General features: G+C 43.3%; 1 protein-coding gene across 1 annotated transcript in view; it reads left to right on the forward strand.

Annotated features, from left to right (window-relative positions):
• spring1 (SREBF pathway regulator in golgi 1) overlaps positions 1-18,899 on the forward strand; it is a 25,140-nt gene extending 6,241 nt beyond the window's left edge. Inside the window, exons 2-5 of the mRNA XM_061980074.2 lie at positions 1,864-2,020; positions 2,100-2,251; positions 9,368-9,481; positions 18,470-18,899. Coding sequence (XP_061836058.1) covers positions 1,864-2,020; positions 2,100-2,251; positions 9,368-9,481; positions 18,470-18,553 — 507 coding nt within the window. The 3' untranslated portion in view covers positions 18,554-18,899. The remainder of the gene's footprint in view (positions 1-1,863; positions 2,021-2,099; positions 2,252-9,367; positions 9,482-18,469) is intronic.
• Positions 18,900-20,001: the final 1,102 nt, after the last annotated feature.

A 20,001-nucleotide genomic window follows, 5' to 3' on the forward strand; every position in this document is an offset into this window, starting at 1 on the left:
TTAACTTTTTTCACATTATTTTACCCTTTTTGCCTTCTTTTACCTTTAATTCACTCCTATAACCTTCCATTTACATTGTGTTGCCTTCTAATTATTATTTACCGTCTTTTACCATCTTTTTCCTTCTAGTCAACTTGTTTTACCATGTGGTAGAAATGTTATAAATCTTTATTTCAATCATTAAACGATTGATCGAAGCTAGGGCTGCAGCTAACGATTATTTTTCTATCGATTAATCTATAGATTATTTTTTCGATTAATCGGTTATCTATAGATTATTTTTTTCGATTAATCTATAGATTATTTTTCCTTTTACCGATTTTTTTTTAAATTGAAAATGAAGAGGAAAAAATAAATGTAGGCCAGTTTTTTCAAAAGGCATGGCTTTTATTTACAAAAAAAAAAGTATGGCCACTCAGTCAACATTGACAACAACATGACAAAATATTCTGTAACAATGTAAACATTTAAAACTTTTAACATTTAGCAAAATTAAAAGTAGCTTATTTGCTTTTTAATGTGCAAATATAAAAGTAAACATCCAGTGCAAATCTTAATATTCTGGAATAGTATAAGCATTTCAAAAGTAAAAGTATTGCTTATTTTGCTTTAAAATGTGCAAAAATAAAGATAAACATCCAATACAAAAAAGTGCAAAACGGAAATATTCTGTAACAAGTGTAAACATTTCAACAAAAGTAAAAGTATTGCTTATTTGCTAAAATGTGCAAAAATAAAGCTAAACATCCAATACAAAAAAGTGTACAGTGTAAACATTTCAACAAAAGTAAAAGTATTGCTTATTTTGCTTAATAACACAACAATGATAGTATGATTAAAGTGAAAGTTAATTGTTGGTTTGTACATAGTATATGTAACTGTTAATGTTGTAAAAGGTATTTGCACAACTAATTAACGTTAGCGTTTGTGACACGTCTTGTGCCGTGGGGTTCTTTCAGGACCGACAGACTGAACGCCAGACGGCTTTGCCAGGTTTACAATCTTTTAATTTTACACAAAGTCTTTTCTCTTCCAACTGCGCGGATCGCGCACCTGGGCACGATTGCGGCGTCGCTCCCGGCGCGCCCCGCCTCGCCGCTCGCTGGCCGCCGCCGCCTCTCCACAGCGTTAAAGAGGAGCGCGTCTTTGTAAACACTGAACAGGCACGCCAAACGCGCCTCTCAGAGCGAAACGGTGCTTTAGTTTATGAATTTACAACGCAGATACAAATGACACATTCATGTTTTTGTGTAATGATGACAACGTATACGCACGCGGACGATTGACTTCTTGATGGTTGATGGCAAGAACGCTGTCGGGGGTTTTCTTTTCAAATGTTCGTTCATAGCCGTTGTGCTGCTATGATAGGCCATTTCCGCTCGACACAGTGTGCATACAACAACATTATTAGGCCGTTTATTGAAATACTCCCACACTTTTGACGACTTTTGGCGTGCTTTTTTCCCCTCGCTCGCATCGTCTGCTTTGCGCTCCGCCATGACAGTAGTGTGACGTAAATATGCGACGCACAAAAACGGCGTCGACGTATTTACGTAACCGATGACGTCGACTACGTCGACGCGTCGTTTCAGCCTTAATCGAAGCTTTTCTCAAATTAAAAAGCTTCGACCAATAGTTTTGTCAAAACTATTATGAAGCTAATTACTGTCAGTAGTTGTTTACTTTCTGTTGATTGTGTTTTTCTGCTCACACGCAGAGAAAAATTGGTACTAATGATACTGCAAAAGGCAGCTATCCATGTATGTTTTGTGTGTTGGAATGGAAGCGATACTGTTTATTGACTCTGAGTGTGTGTGTGTGTGTGTGTGTGTGTGTGTGTGTGTGTGTGTGTGTGTGGCGCAGGAAGAGCGGACCATACGGGACCGCACGCTCTTGGAGGTTAGAGACTCGGACCATCGCATCCCATGGAAGGTGCGCTTCAACCTGGGCAACAGCAGCCGGCAGATGAGCCAGTGCAGGAACTCCATCCAGGGCAAGACGCTGCTGACGGACGAGCTGGGTGAGCGCTGGCTCCATTATGACGGGGGAATCACCTCGCCACCCAGACTGTAACCAAGATGGGTTTTTTTCTCTTCAAGGGTACGTGTGTGAGAGGAAAGACTTGCTGGTGAACGGCTGCTGCAACGTCAACGCTCCCAGCACGCGCCAGCACTTCTGCAAAAGCTGCCTGGCCAACGGCTGCTGCAGCGTCTACGAGTACTGCGTGTCTTGTTGCCTGCGACCCGACAAGGTAACGCCATCTTTCCAGTACTGCGTGTCTTGTTGCCTGCGGCCCGACAAGGTAGCGCCATCTTTCAAGTACTGCGTGTCTTGTTGCCTGCGGCCCGACAAGGTAGCGCCATCTTTCAAGTACTGCGTGTCTTGTTGCCTGCGGCCCGACAAGGTAACGCCATCTTTCCAGTACTGCGTGTCTTGTTGCCTGCGACCCGACAAGGTAACGCCATCTTTCCAGTACTGCGTGTCTTGTTGCCTGCGGCCCGACAAGGTAACGCCATCTTTCAAGTACTGCGTGTCTTGTTGCCTGCGGCCCGACAAGGTAACGCCATCATTCCAGTACTGCGTGTCTTGTTGCCTGCGGCCCGACAAGGTAACGCCATCTTTCAAGTACTGCGTGTCTTGTTGCCTGCGGCCCGACAAGGTAACGCCATCTTTCCAGTACTGCGTGTCTTGTTGCCTGCGACCCGACAAGGTAACGCCATCTTTCAAGTACTGCGTGTCTTGTTGCCTGCGGCCCGACAAGGTAACGCCATCTTTCAAGTACTGCGTGTCTTGTTGCCTGCTGCCCGACAAGGTAACGCCATCTTTCCAGTACTGCGTGTCTTGTTGCCTGCGGCCCGACAAGGTAACGCCATCTTTCCAGTACTGCGTGTCTTGTTGCCTGCGGCCCGACAAGGTAACGCCATCTTTCAAGTACTGTGTGTCTTGTTGCCTGCGGCCCGACAAGGTAACGCCATCTTTCCAGTACTGCGTGTCTTGTTGCCTGCGGCCCGACAAGGTAACGCCATCTTTCCAGTACTGCGTGTCTTGTTGCCTGCGGCCCGACAAGGTAACGCCATCTTTCAAGTACTGCGTGTCTTGTTGCCTGCGGCCCGACAAGGTAACGCCATCTTTCAAGTACTGCGTGTCTTGTTGCCTGCGGCCCGACAAGGTAACGCCATCTTTCAAGCACTGCGTGTCTTGTTGCCTGCGGCCCGACAAGGTAACGCCATCTTTCAAGTACTGCGTGTCTTGTTGCCTGTGGCCCGACAAGGTAGCGCCATCTTTCAAGTACTGCGTGTCTTGTTGCCTGCTGCCCGACAAGGTAACGCCATCTTTCAAGTACTGCGTGTCTTGTTGCCTGCGGCCCGACAAGGTAGCGCCATCTTTCAAGTACTGCGTGTCTTGTTGCCTGCGGCCCGACAAGGTAACGCCATCTTTCAAGCACTGCGTGTCTTGTTGCCTGCGGCCCGACAAGGTAACGCCATCTTTCAAGTACTGCGTGTCTTGTTGCCTGTGGCCCGACAAGGTAGCGCCATCTTTCAAGTACTGCGTGTCTTGTTGCCTGCTGCCCGACAAGGTAACGCCATCTTTCAAGTACTGCGTGTCTTGTTGCCTGCGGCCCGACAAGGTAGCGCCATCTTTCAAGTACTGCGTGTCTTGTTGCCTGCGGCCCGACAAGGTAGCGCCATCTTTCAAGTACTGTGTGTCTTGTTGCCTGCGGCCCGACAAGGTAGCGCCATCTTTCAAGTACTGCGTGTCTTGTTGCCTGCGGCCCGACAAGGTAACACCATCTTTCAAGTACTGCGTGTCTTGTTGCCTGCTGCCCGACAAGGTAGCGCCATCTTTCAAGTACTGCATGTCTTGTTGCCTGCGGCCCGACAAGGTAGCGCCATCTTTCAAGTACTGCGTGTCTTGTTGCCTGCGGCCCGACAAGGTAACGCCATCTTTCAAGTACTGCGTGTCTTGTTGCCTGCGGCCCGACAAGGTAATGCCATCTTTCCAGTACTGCGTGTCTTGTTGCCTGCGGCCCGACAAGGTAACACCATCTTTCAAGTACTGCGTGTCTTGTTGCCTGCGGCCCGACAAGGTAGCGCCATCTTTCAAGTACTGCGTGTCTTGTTGCCTGCGGCCCGACAAGGTAGCGCCATCTTTCAAGTACTGTGTGTCTTGTTGCCTGCGGCCCGACAAGGTAGCGCCATCTTTCAAGTACTGCGTGTCTTGTTGCCTGCGACCCGACAAGGTAGCGCCATCTTTCAAGTACTGCGTGTCTTGTTGCCTGCGGCCCGACAAGGTAGCGCCATCTTTCAAGTACTGTGTGTCTTGTTGCCTGCGGCCCGACAAGGTAGCGCCATCTTTCAAGTACTGCGTGTCTTGTTGCCTGCGGCCCGACAAGGTAACACCATCTTTCAAGTACTGCGTGTCTTGTTGCCTGCTGCCCGATAAGGTAGCGCCATCTTTCAAGTACTGCATGTCTTGTTGCCTGCGGCCCGACAAGGTAGCGCCATCTTTCAAGTACTGCGTGTCTTGTTGCCTGCGGCCCGACAAGGTAACGCCATCTTTCAAGTACTGCGTGTCTTGTTGCCTGCGGCCCGACAAGGTAATGCCATCTTTCCAGTACTGCGTGTCTTGTTGCCTGCGGCCCGACAAGGTAACACCATCTTTCAAGTACTGCGTGTCTTGTTGCCTGCGGCCCGACAAGGTAGCGCCATCTTTCAAGTACTGCGTGTCTTGTTGCCTGCGGCCCGACAAGGTAGCGCCATCTTTCAAGTACTGTGTGTCTTGTTGCCTGCGGCCCGACAAGGTAGCGCCATCTTTCAAGTACTGCGTGTCTTGTTGCCTGCGACCCGACAAGGTAGCGCCATCTTTCAAGTACTGCGTGTCTTGTTGCCTGCGGCCCGACAAGGTAACGCCATCTTTCAAGTACTGCGTGTCTTGTTGCCTGCGACCCGACAAGGTAGCGCCATCTTTCAAGTACTGCGTGTCTTGTTGCCTGCGGCCCGACAAGGTAGCGCCATCTTTCAAGTACTGCGTGTCTTGTTGCCTGCGGCCCGACAAGGTAACGCCATCTTTCAAGTACTGCGTGTCTTGTTGCCTGCGGCCCGACAAGGTAATGCCATCTTTCCAGTACTGCGTGTCTTGTTGCCTGCGGCCCGACAAGGTAACACCATCTTTCAAGTACTGCGTGTCTTGTTGCCTGCGGCCCGACAAGGTAACGCCATCTTTCAAGTACTGCGTGTCTTGTTGCCTGCGGCCCGACAAGGTAACACCATCTTTCAAGTACTGCGTGTCTTGTTGCCTGCGGCCCGACAAGGTAACGCCATCTTTCAAGTACTGCGTGTCTTGTTGCCTGCGGCCCGACAAGGTAGCGCCATCTTTCAAGTACTGCGTGTCTTGTTGCCTGCGGCCCGACAAGGTAGCGCCATCTTTCAAGTACTGCGTGTCTTGTTGCCTGCGGCCCGACAAGGTAGCGCCATCTTTCAAGTACTGCGTGTCTTGTTGCCTGCGGCCCGACAAGGTAGCGCCATCTTTCAAGTACTGTGTGTCTTGTTGCCTGCGGCCCGACAAGGTAGCGCCATCTTTCAAGTACTGCGTGTCTTGTTGCCTGCGGCCCGACAAGGTAACACCATCTTTCAAGTACTGCGTGTCTTGTTGCCTGCTGCCCGACAAGGTAGCGCCATCTTTCAAGTACTGCGTGTCTTGTTGCCTGCGGCCCGACAAGGTAACGCCATCTTTCAAGTACTGCGTGTCTTGTTGCCTGCGGCCCGACAAGGTAATGCCATCTTTCCAGTACTGCGTGTCTTGTTGCCTGCGGCCCGACAAGGTAACACCATCTTTCAAGTACTGCGTGTCTTGTTGCCTGCGGCCCGACAAGGTAGCGCCATCTTTCAAGTACTGCGTGTCTTGTTGCCTGCGGCCCGACAAGGTAGCGCCATCTTTCAAGTACTGCGTGTCTTGTTGCCTGCGGCCCGACAAGGTAGCGCCATCTTTCAAGTACTGCGTGTCTTGTTGCCTGCGACCCGACAAGGTAGCGCCATCTTTCAAGTACTGCGTGTCTTGTTGCCTGCGCCCCGACAAGGTAACGCCATCTTTCCAGTACTGCGTGTCTTGTTGCCTGCGGCCCGACAAGGTAACGCCATCTTTCCAGTACTGCGTGTCTTGTTGCCTGCGACCCGACAAGGTAACGCCATCTTTCCAGTACTGCGTGTCTTGTTGCCTGCGGCCCGACAAGGTAGCGCCATCTTTCAAGTACTGGTTGTCTTGTTGCCTGCGGCCCGACAAGGTAACGCCATCTTTCAAGTACTGCGTGTCTTGTTGCCTGCGGCCCGACAAGGTAACGCCATCTTTCCAGTACTGCGTGTCTTGTTGCCTGCGACCCGACAAGGTAGCGCCATCTTTCAAGTACTGCGTGTCTTGTTGCCTGCGGCCCGACAAGGTAACGCCATCTTTCAAGTACTGCGTGTCTTGTTGCCTGCGGCCCGACAAGGTAACGCCATCTTTCAAGTACTGCGTGTCTTGTTGCCTGCGGCCCGACAAGGTAACGCCATCTTTCCAGTACTGCGTGTCTTGTTGCCTGCGGCCCGACAAGGTAACGCCATCTTTCCAGTACTGCGTGTCTTGTTGCCTGCGACCCGACAAGGTAACGCCATTTTTCAAGTACTGCGTGTCTTGTTGCCTGCGACCCGACAAGGTAACGCCATCTTTCAAGTACTGCGTGTCTTGTTGCCTGCGACCCGACAAGGTAGCGCCATCTTTCAAGTACTGCGTGTCTTGTTGCCTGCGGCCCGACAAGGTAGCGCCATCTTTCAAGTACTGCGTGTCTTGTTGCCTGCGACCCGACAAGGTAACGCCATCTTTCAAGTACTGCGTGTCTTGTTGCCTGCGGCCCGACAAGGTAGCGCCATCTTTCAAGTACTGCGTGTCTTGTTGCCTGCGGCCCGACAAGGTAACGCCATCTTTCAAGTACTGCGTGTCTTGTTGCCTGCGGCCCGACAAGGTAACGCCATCTTTCAAGTACTGCGTGTCTTGTTGCCTGTGGCCCGACAAGGTAGCGCCATCTTTCAAGTACTGCGTGTCTTGTTGCCTGCTGCCCGACAAGGTAACGCCATCTTTCAAGTACTGCGTGTCTTGTTGCCTGCGGCCCGACAAGGTAGCGCCATCTTTCAAGTTGCCCCTTCTGTGCTGGCATCACACCGAAGATGCTCACCTCGCTGAAGTCTCACGAGATTTGCTCAGGTCTCGCGGGATTTTTTTTTTAAGTCCTTGCGCCGTTTTGTTTCCGCAAACATAACGTGACACGATTATTGTCGGCAAAATGTATCGTTATCGTCACTGTATCGTTGAACGGTCTGAAAAATGACTTACCCACACAAAGATTTTAACTGTTTAAAATACATTAATGCATGTTAGCGTTTAAGATAGCCAGCGACTAGCACGCTAGACAGCGATTAGCGTCGGCATGGCCCCAAGCTAGTGATTAACGGCACTATGGGTGCTATCTTTTACCTAGTGATTAACGGCACTATGGCTGCTATCTGCTACCTAGTGATTAACGGCACTATGGGCGCCATCTACTACCCTGTGATTAACGGCACTATGGCTGCTATCTGCTACCTAGTGATTAACGGCACTATGGGCGCCATCTGCTACCCTGTGATTAACGGCACTATGGCCGCTATCTGCTACCTAGTGATTAACGGCACTATAGGCGCCATCTACTACCCTGTGATTAACGGCACTATGGCTGCTATCTGCTACCTAGTGATTATCGGCACTATGGGCGCCATCTGCTACCGAGTGATTAACGGCACTATGGGCGCCATCTGCTACCGAGTGATTAACGGCACTATGGGCGCCATCTGCTACCGAGTGATTAACGGCACTATGGGCGCCATCTGCTACCTAGTGATTAACGGCACTATCGGTGCTATCTGCTACCTAGTGATTAACGGCACTATGGCTGCTATCTGCTACCTAATGATTTGCGGCACTATGGGTGCTATCTGCTACCTAGTGATTAACGGCACTATGGGCGCCATCTGCTACCTAGTGATTAACGGCCCTATGGGCGCCATCTGCTACCCTGTGATTAACAGCACTATGGGCGCTATCTGCTACCTAGTGATTAACGGCACTATGGGCGCCATCTGCTACCCTGTGATTAACAGCACTATGGGCGCTATCTGCTACCTAGTGATTAACGGCACTATGGGTGCTATCTGCTACTTAGTGATTAACGGCACTATGGCTGCTATCTGCTATCTAGTGATTAACGGCACTATGGGCGCCATCTGCTACCCTGTGATTAACAGCACTATGGGCGCTATCTGCTACCTAGTGATTAACGGCACTATGGGTGCTATCTGCTACCTAGTGATTAACGGCACTATGGGTGCTATCTGCTACCTAGTGATTAACGGCACTATGGCTGCTATCTGCTACCTAGTGATTAACTGCACTATAGCTGCTATCTGCTACCTAGTGATTAACAGCACTATGGGCGCCATCTGCTACCGAGTGATTAACGGCACTATAAGCGCCATCTACTACCCTGTGATTAACGGCACTATGGCTGCTATCTGCTACCTAGTGATTAACGGCACTATGGCTGCTATCTGCTACCTTGTGATTAACGGCACTATGGCTGCTATCTGCTACCTAGTGATTAACGGCTCTATGGGTGCTATCTGCTACCTAGTGATTAACGGCACTATGGGCGCCATCTACTACCCTGTGATTAACGGCACTATGGGCGCCATCTGCTACCTAGTGATTAACGGCACTATGGGCGCCATCTACTACCTAGTGATTAACGTCACTATGGCTGTTATCTGCTACCTAGTGATTAACGGCACTATGGGCGCTATCTGCTACCTAGTGATTAACGGCATTATGGGCGCTATCTGCTACCTAGCGATTAACGACACTATGGGCGCTGTCTGCTAGCTAGCAATTAGCATCGCTATGGGCACTATTGGATAGCGATTAGGGGCTTTGACGCTGTTTTTTATTCACCTACTGACGATGCAGGATTGGGAGCAACTGGGGGTTCAGTAGCTTGCCCAGAAATACTTTGACGCCCGAGAGGTTGCGCAGGTTTTTTTTGCATGTGATAGTAACGCTGGGCTTGTGGAGGCGGATCGACGACATGGTCACAGGTGGACTGAGAGTCGAGGCCGCCCCATTCGTGGTGCTATGCGGCTGCTAGCTAGAGAATAGCGACACTAGCTGCCACCCAGCGATTAGCGTTTGTGTCTATCAATCACCGTTTTACGCTAGTTCTAATTTGAAATGGTGATACCATCAATACCGCTAATCGTTACATCCCTAACGGTGACAGTACTTAGACATTTGTTCATCTCATCCTCAGCAACCTCTCCTCGAGCGCTTCCTAAACCGCGCCGCCGAGGGCTTCCAGAACCTCTTTGTCGCCGTGGAGGACATCTTTGAGCTGTGCCTGGCCAAGTGTCGCACGTCCTCGCAAGTAAGTCCACCCCAATCAAACGCCTGATTAGTCCTGAATAGTCCCCAGTCCACAAATCAAGGTCCATGAAGACCTGCGTAGAGGTCTCACAGTTGTCCTTGTACGGACGTGGATAAAACTGATGGTTCCCTTCTGGAGGAAAGCCCAAATGCTCACTGAAATGAGGGGAAACTGACAAAAGATGAAAGTGGAATGTATTCACACTACAAAGCATCAAATGTAGGAGTACAGCAAGTCAAGCGGGGGTGTGTCCCATTGTTGACCGCTTTTAAGATCCCAGCAGGCACAAGACATTGAAACAACGTTGAGAACAAGTCCAATTAGGTCCTGACGTTGAGCAACTCAAACATAACGTTGAAACAACATGCTTTTTGACGACATTTATTCAATGTCAGGTTGTAACGTTGAATTGACCATTGAAATTTGGTCATTTTACAACTCCAATACAACGTTGAAACAACATGCTTTTTGACGAAAAGTATTCAATGTTGGGTTTTGACGTTGAATTGACCGTTGAATTTTGGTCATTTTTTTCCAACTAATATTTTACAACACAAATACAACGTGAAACAACATGCTTTTTGACAACGTTTATTCAATGTCGGGTTCCGACGTTGATTTGACCATTGAATTTTGGTCATTTCCCAATTATAATTTTACAACACAAATACAACGTTGAAACAACATGCTTTTTGACAACGTTTAATTTATGTCAGGTTGTGACGTTGATATGACCATTGAAATTTGGTAATTTTACAACTCCAATACAACGTTGAAACAACATGCTTTTTGACGAAAAGTATTCAATGTTGGGTTTTGACGTTGATTTGACCGTTGAATTTTGGTCATTTTTTTCCAACTAATATTTTACAACACAAATACAACGTGAAACAACATGCTTTTTGACAACGTTTATTCAATGTCGGGTTCCGACGTTGATTTGACCATTGAAATTTGGTCATTCTACAACTCCAATACAACGTTGAAACAACATGCTTTTTGACGAAAAGTATTCAATGTTGGGTTTTGACGTTGATTTGACCGTTGAATTTTGGTCATTTTTTTCCAACTAATATTTTACAACACAAATACAACGTGAAACAACATGCTTTTTGATGACGTTGATTCAATGTCAGGTTGTGACGTTGATTTGAACATTGAATTTTGGTCATTTTCCAACCAATATTCTACAACACAAACATAACGTTGAAACAACATGCTTTTTGACGACATTTATTCAATGTCAGGTTGTGACGTTGATTTGACCATTGAAATTTGGTCATTTTACAACTCCAATACAACGTTGAAACAACATGCTTTTTGACGAAAAGTATTCAATGTTGGGTTTTGACGTTGATTTGACCGTTGAATTTTGGTCATTTTTTTCCAACTAATATTTTACAACACAAATACAACGTGAAACAACATGCTTTTTGATGACGTTGATTCAATGTCAGGTTGTGACGTTGATTTGACCATTGAATTTTGGTCATTTTCCAACCAATATTTTACAACTCCAATACAACGTTGAAACAACATGCTTTTTGATGATGTTTATTCAATGTCAGGTTGTGACGTTGATTGGACCATTGAAATTTGGTCATATTACAACCAATATTTTACAACTCCACTACAATGTTGAAACAACATGCTTTTGACGAAACGTATTCAATGTTGGGTTTTGACATTGATTTGACCGTTGAATTTTGGTCATTTTCCAACCAATATTTTACAACTCCAATACAACGTTGAAACAACATGCTTTTTGATGATGTTTATTCAATGTCTGGTTTCGATGTTTATGTGACATTGAAATTTGGTCATTTCCCAACCAACAACGTGGATCCAACGTTGGACACCAACGTTGTCTCAATTTACAAGCACAACTATTTTGCAATGTTCTTTCAAATTCAGCTTTAAAGGACATGTACGTATTATAATCAACATTGTATCAACGTCTTGTGCCTGCTAAGACACTTCAAAATTGGATAAATAGAGCTAAAGGCATCATTTAAGGAGAAAAAAAAAGAAATGATCATACTACTAATAAATAAAAATGCAAGGATTTGTCTTGAGATATATATATATATATAATGTATACAGGTAAAAGCCAGTAAATTAGAATATTTTGAAAAACTTGATTTATTTCAGTAATTGCATTCAAAAGGTGTAACTTGTACATTATATTTATTCATTGCACACAGACTGATGCATTCAAATGTTTATTTCATTTAATTTTGATGATTTGAAGTGGCAACAAATGAAAATCCAAAATTCCGTGTGTCACAAAATTAGAAAATTGTGTAAGGGTTAAATTTTGAAGACACCTGGTGCCACAAACTAATCAGCTGATTAACTCAAAACACCTGCAAAGGGCTTTAAATGGTCTCTCAGTCCAGTTCTGAAGCCTACACAAACATGGGGAAGACTTCAGATTTGACAGCTGTCCAAAAGGCAACCATCGACACATTGCACAAGGAGGGAAAGACACAAAAGGTTATTGCTGAAGAGGCTGGCTGTTCTCAGAGCTCTGTGTCCAAACACATTAATGGAGAGGCAAAGGGAAGGAAAAACTGTGGTCAGAAAAAGTGTACAAGCGATAGGGATCACCGCGCCCTGGTCAAGATTGTGAAAAAAAACCCATTCAAAAATGTGGGGGAGATTCAGAAGGAGTGGACAGCTGCTGGAGTCAGTGCTTCAAGATCCACCACCAAGAGACGCTTGAAAGACATGGGTTTCAACTGCCGCATACCTCGTGTCAAGCCACTGTTGACCAAGAAACAGCGCGCAAAGCGTCTCACCTGGGCTAAGGAAAAAAAGAGCTGGACTGCTGCTGAGTGGTCCAAAGTCATGTTTTCTGACGAAAGCAAATTTTGCATTTCCTTTGGAAATCGAGGTCCCAGAGTCTGGAGGAAGACAGGAGAGGCACAGGATCCATGTTGCCTGAAGTCTAGTGTAAAGTTTCCACCATCAGTGATGGTTTGGGGTGCCATGTCATCTGCTGGTGTCGGTCCACTCTGTTTCCTGAGATCCAGGGTCAACGCAGCCGTCTACCAGCAAGTTTTAGAGCACTTCATGCTTCCTGCTGCTGACCTGCTCTATGGAGATGGAGATTTCAAGTTCCAACAGGACTTGGCGCCTGCACACAGCGCAAAATCTACCCGTGCCTGGTTTACGGACCATGGTATTTCTGTTCTAAATTGGCCCGCCAACTCCCCTGACCTTAGCCCCATAGAAAATCTGTGGGGTATTGTGAAAAGGAAGATGCAGAATGCCAGAGCCAAAAACGCAGAAGAGTTGAAGGCCACTATCAGAGCAACCTGGGCTCTCATAACACCTGAGCAGTGCCAGAAACTCATCGACTCCATGCCACGCCGCATTAACGCAGTAATTGAGGCAAAAGGAGCTCCAACCAAGTATTGAGTATTGTACATGCTCATATTTTTCATTTTCATACTTTTCAGTTGGCCAACATTTCTACAAATCCCTTTTTTGTATTAGCCTTAAGTAATATTCTAATTTTGTGACACACGGAATTTTGGATTTTCATTTGTTGCCACTTCAAATCATCAAAATTAAATGAAATAAACATTTGAATGCATCAGTCTGTGTGCAATGAATAAATATAATGTACAAGTTACACCTTTTGAATGCAATTACTGAAATAAATCAAGTTTTTCAAAATATTCGAATTTACTGGCTTTTACCTGTATATAGCGTTTATTTTGTCAGAATATTTCATGACAAATGACATAATGATGTCATGTGATTTCACACCCCCCTCACTAAGGTAAGGTATACTGTTTATGATGTTTATTCTGTTTATGTCTAATTTCATTTTTAATATAACTTGTAACCTAGATGTCATTTTAGGCAAAAGTGCAGTTCCCCTTTAATCTGGTTTCCCTTTTGGGTCCACTTGGGCCTTTGTGGTTCAGTCCTTTTTGGCACAACCCGTGGACCTTTACTGCTGACATGGCCCTTTTTGTGGATCCCAGTGACCTTAAAGGGAAACTGCATTTTTGGGGGGAATTTTGTTCATTATTCACAATCCTTATATAAGACAAGAACACGTTTGATTTTCTTTTTCTATACATTCTAAATGGTAAAATAGGGCAAGAACAAGGTGGCAAACAATGCAGCTAATGGGACTACACTGTTTCATCTAAAAAAAAGGAAGATATAAACATCCCATCAGTCGGCATCCCAGTGAGAGCAGACATTGTACTGTAAGCGATTGTTTAGTTATGTTTGTGGTTTGTATTTTTTGTTTAGCACAATACTGCTCCTTGCTAGATCCGTCAGCTTCTGAAACTTGTAGATCGTCCTCCTTATATTCAGGCTCAAAAATATAAGTTTCTGGATTGTCATTTCGTCTGTGAAATTAATACGCCGCCGTATGCTTAAAATAAGCAAAATAAATCAATATTAAATGTTATTATGAATGTTCCTACATGACATATATACTTACATCATGTATATATTACATGTTATTATGAATGTTACTACATGACATATATACTTACATCATGTATATATTACATGTTATTATGGATGTTACTACATGACATATATACTTACATCATGTATATATTACATGTTATTATGAATGTTACTACATGACATATATACTTACATCATGTATATATTACATGTTATTATGAATGTTACTACATGACATATATACTTACATCATGTATATATAACGTGATTATGAATGTTACTACATGACATGTATACTTACATCATGTATATATTACATGTTATTATGAATGTTACTACATGACATATATACTTACATTATGTATATACATATTATGAATGTTACTACATGACATATATACTTACATTATGTATATATTACATGTTATTATGAATGTTACTACATGACATATATACTTACATCATGTATATATTACATGTTATTATGAATGTTACTACATGACATATATATACTTACATCATGTATATATTACATGTTATTATGAATGTTACTACATGACATATATACTTACATCATGTATATATAACGTGATTATGAATGTTACTACATGACATGTATACTTACATCATGTATATATTACATGTTATTATGAATGTTACTACATGACATATATACTTACATCATGTATATATTACATGTTATTATGAATGTTACTACATGACATATATACTTACATCATGTATATATTACATGTTATTATGAATGTTACTACATGACATATATACTTACATCATGTATATATTACATGTTATTATGAATGTTACTACATGACATATATACTTACATCATGTATATATTACATGTTATTATGAATGTTACTACATGACATATATACTTACATCATGTATATATTACATGTTATTATGAATGTTACTACATGACATATATACTTACATCATGTATATATTACATGTTGTTATGAATGTTACTACATGACATATTCTTACATCATGTATATATTACATGTTGTTATGAATGTTACTACATGACATATATACTTACATCATGTATATATTACATGTTATTATGAATGTTACTACATGACATATATACTTACATTATGTATATATTATATGTTATTATGAATGTTACTACATGACATATACTTACATCATGTATATATTACATGTTATTATGAATGTTACTACATGACACATATACTTACATCATGTATATATTACATGTTATTATGAATGTTACTACATGACATATATACTTACATCATGTATATATTACATGTTGTTATGAATGTTACTACATGACATATTCTTACATCATGTATATATTACATGTTATTATGAATGTTACTACATGACATATATACTTACATCATGTATATATTACATGTTATTATGAATGTTACTACATTACATATATACTTACATCATGTATATATTACATGTTATTATGAATGTTACTACATGACATATATACTTACATCATGTATATATTACATGTTATTATGAATGTTACTACATGACATATATACTTACATCATGTATATATTACATGTTATTATGAATGTTACTACATGACATATATACTTACAACATGTATATATTACATGTTATTATGAATGTTACTACATGACATATATACTTACATCATGTATATATTACATGTTATTATGAATGTTACTACATGACATATATACTTACATCATGTATATATTACATGTTATTATGAATGTTACTACATGACATATATACTTACATCATGTATATATTACATGTTATTATGAATGATACTACATTACATAAATACTTAAAGCGTGTATGGAGGCTTTTGCTAGTGTTTATTTAAAAACAAAAACATATGTTCTTGTCTTAGATAAGGATTGTGAATGATAGGCAAAATCCCCCCCAAAAATGCAGTTCTCCTTTGAGTGGTGAGATGGCCCTGTGACCTTTCGGGGCTGAGTCCTCTTTGTGTGTGTCTGAGACAGTCTGAGACCTTGGACTTTCTTGGATACAAGTAGCTAGTCCCCAGGGAGTAGAGATGCGCGGATAGGCAATTTATTTCATCCGCAACCGCGTCAGAAAGTCGTCAACCATCCGCCATCCACCCGATGTAACGTTTGATCAGAACTGCACCCGCCCGCCATCCGCCCGTTGTTATATATCTAATATTAATAAAAAAATAAAAAAAAGGGTGAAAACTACGCGAATTGCACCTTGTGCAGACAAGATTTTTCGATCGGACACGGAGGAATTAGCGATGTAAAAGACCACGTTGGGACAAAAAAACACAAGTCTAATGCCGTTGCTAGCGATACAAGTGGAAAACTTTCAACGTTTTTCGTCGCCCAAACAGATTCTTTGGATGTGATAAATGCCGAAGTTTTATTTACGGAGGCAATAATTGAGCATGGACTTCCAATCGCACTGGCTGATCACATGGGACAGTTAAATGTTTGTCATGCAACCTTTAAAAATCATTACGCGGTGATCGTGATCCCAAAAATAAACTTTTCTTGCATGATAATGTCCAGAAAAATTCGCTTTATATTACTATAGAGTCCTTTTAACGAATGAGTTTGATGGTTTATCACAAACCTTAAATGAAAGAAGTCCTTTGTTCTCCTGCACCATGGCCTTGCTTCGTGTTTGGTGCGCAATCCTGTCGGCTGTATTTCACAGCACGACATACTGTTAAAAGTGTTTATACTATTTATGCTTTCAAGTCCAAGTTGAAGAAATCTTGTTAAATGTTGACAGCATAACTACCAAAATACAGAAGTATGTCCTTAATATTTTTGCAGTGCTATTTCTGTTGAAAAGTTCAAATGATTACATTAGAGATGTGATGTGCCACTTTTCAAGTGTCTGATGGCTTAAATTACTTTTCATGAATTTTTCATATTTTGAATTCTTTTGAAAGGCTTACAAAAAAACTACATTTGAATTGTAATTCCATGCTATTGACAGGACTATTAATTTTAATGAAGTTAGCTTACCATGTTTACAGTATGATAATTGTGATAGAAATGTGAATTTTAGGCACAGAATATTTTTTACAATTGAACAAGGCAGTAGATTATACAAGCTTGGACAGAAAGTTAATAATGACACCAATTTTTTTTTTTATGGAATTGTTTAGTACTGTTTTACCATTTGTTTACTGTAAAAAGTGTTTATACTATTTATACTTTCAATTAACAAATTGAAGTCTTGTGAAAGGTTGACAGGATAACTGGCATTAACTGTCAAAATAATTTCAAACTATTGAAGTTAGCTTACAGAATAAACATGCCAATCAACCCATATGATTTTTGCTGTAATATTTTTGTTTTGAAAAGTCACTGTGACTGATAGAAAAGTGATGGTTTTAGCAACATTTTAACCTGTCTGAATGCTAATAATCATTTTGCGTCGGGGGGCGAAGCCCTGAACCCTCCACCAGGACTTTGTCCTGGACCTACCGGGGCCTGCAGCCCTTGGACCCTGGCTACTAGGTTTTTCTGATTTAAAAGTTGGCAGGTATGGTGAGGTTATAAAGCTTTTGCCTGTTAAAGAAAGGAGACTGATCCAATGCAGCACAGACTTGCGCGTGCCACGCTGTCACGACCCAGACGCACACCAGTGCGCAATCATATGGGAGCCGCGCTGAGCGCACCTCCAAGCGCGTCTCGCTGCCGGCGACGGCCAGGTATGGGCCCACGCTCCAGCGCCATCCATTTTCAGGGCTAGTTGATTCGGCAGGTGGGTTGTTACACACTCCTTAGCGGGTTCCGACTTCCATGGCCACCGTCCTGCTCTCTATATCAACCAGGGTGAGCCCCACCCCTTTCGTGAGCGCACTGCGCGCGGAGTGACCCCTGTTACGCGCCCCCGGCAACAGGGGTGGCGGGCAGGTAAGCTGCGCGGGCGGAGCGCGCGGAGTGACCCGTGTTACGAGCCCCCGGCCACGGGGGTGGCGGGCAGGTAAGCTGCTTACCTGCTGCGCGTGACGCCGGCCGCGGCGAAAGCGGACGAGGCGGGGTGTCGGTGCGGTGGGCGCGGTGGTGACCCTGGACGTGCGTCGGGCCCTTCTCGCGGATCGCCTCAGCTACGGCTCCCGGTGGGGCCCTCTCGGGGGAAGGGGCCTCGGTCCCGGACCCCGGCGAGGCGTCCCTTCTCCGCTCCGTAAAAGTGTCCATCTCTTTTCTTTTTTTTTCTTCTGTTGTGGCATATGCTGCAGGTGCCTGCTCGTTTTTCGTATGTGGGTAACAACATTTAACTATGTATATATATTTCCCAATTGGTTTAACTGCCACCCGCAAAAAAAAAAAAAAAAAAAAAAAAAAAAAAAGATATCTAATTAATCCGCCCGACCCGACCCGCGCGCGGATAAAATTTTATTTTTTTTAATTTCATCCGCCCGATCCGCGGATAATCCGCGGACTCCGCGGTTGTGTCCGCAAACCGCGCATCTCTTCCAGGGAGCCACCCAAGGACCCTTAGTAGTTTGCATTTGTCTGATCAGCACACACTGGTGTCTTGCAGAGTGTCCAACACGAGAACACGTACCGGAACCCTCAAGCCAAGTACTGCTACGGGGAGAGTCCTCCAGAACTCCTCGTAGTCTAAGAGTCAGTCGGACTTTTCCCCGGTGGACATCCAGACACAAATACTGTACATATTTTTCTTTTCAGTGAGTATTTACACTTCATAAGTGCGTCAAACACGTCCATCCAGTCATCCGTGATGACCATCAGGTCGCAGGCAGCTCCCTTTGTTCACCACTTCAAAAACAGCCAGGGTGAAAATGACAAGCAAGACCTAGGGCCGAGCACAACAATGCGGACTTGAGTCCAGCCTTGGCGGAGGTCTGCGCTCCCTGGAAGTGCCATGTTTCCTTTTAAAAGTGTAAGATTGTGTCCTCCGATGTATGGTGCATGTTTAGGAGGTGAATAAAAGCAAGTCTTCATTTGAAGAGCAGGAAGTCCCTTTGGTAATTAAGGAAGTGGTCTCGGCCCCCATCTGTGCACATGTTCATCATGATTGGAGTCCACCAAACACCTTCCAGGGACAATTCATCACCGGCTAGGAAAGCAAAATGTCCTAATTAGGAAAGGTGTTGTTGTTTTTGGCAGCTTGATTAATGAGCGGCACACTTGCAGGCCTCATCTTGGACCGAGCAGCGCTTCAAGTCCAACAATATGGCCCATGAATATTGAACAGATCAAGAGGTGGAAACTTTGTGATTGACTTAAGAAGCGTGCCTCTTGTGTTGGACCTGGGAAAATTCATTATCTATTGGGAAAATATAACAGTAAATTCAGACCCGATTAGCTCCTGGACCTGGATTTTGTGACCTGACCATAGGTCTGCACTCCATGACTAAGAACAGCACCAAAACTTTCTTCTTTGTGCAAATTTAACTTGTGAGAAAATAATACACAGAATCCAGTTGTGCAAACTATCAGTTCATACCCAACTAAAAAAAAAAAAAAAATGTTTTGAAAAAATCATACAGAATTCAGTAGTGCAAACTATCAGTTCATACCCAACTAAAAACAATACTTTTTGAGAAAAAAAAACCCATACAAAATTCAATAGTGCAAACTATCAGTTTATACCCAACTAAAAACAATACTTTTTGGGAAAAAAAAACCCATACAAAATTCAATAGTGCAAACTATCAGTTCATACCCAACTAAAAAAAAATGTTTTGAAAAAATCATATACAGAATTCAGTAGTGCAAACTATCAGTTCATACCCAAATAAAAACAATACTTTTGGGGGAAAAAACATACAAAATTCAATAGTGCAAACTATCAGTTCATACCCAACTAAAAAAAAATATTTTTTTTTTTGAAAAAATCATACAGAATTCAGTAGTGCAAACTATCAGTTCATACCCAACTAAAAAAAATGTTTAAAAAAAAATCATATACAGAATTCAGTAGTGCAAACAATCAGTTCACACCCAACTAAAAAAAAATATTTTGAAAAAAATAATATACGTAATTCAATAGTGCAAACTATCAGTTCATACCAACTAAAAACATTTTTTTGGGGAAAAAATCATATA

Source organism: Nerophis lumbriciformis, linkage group LG20 (assembly GCF_033978685.3).
Source record: "Nerophis lumbriciformis linkage group LG20, RoL_Nlum_v2.1, whole genome shotgun sequence".
In the NCBI taxonomy this organism is placed as follows: Eukaryota; Metazoa; Chordata; class Actinopteri; order Syngnathiformes; family Syngnathidae; genus Nerophis; species Nerophis lumbriciformis.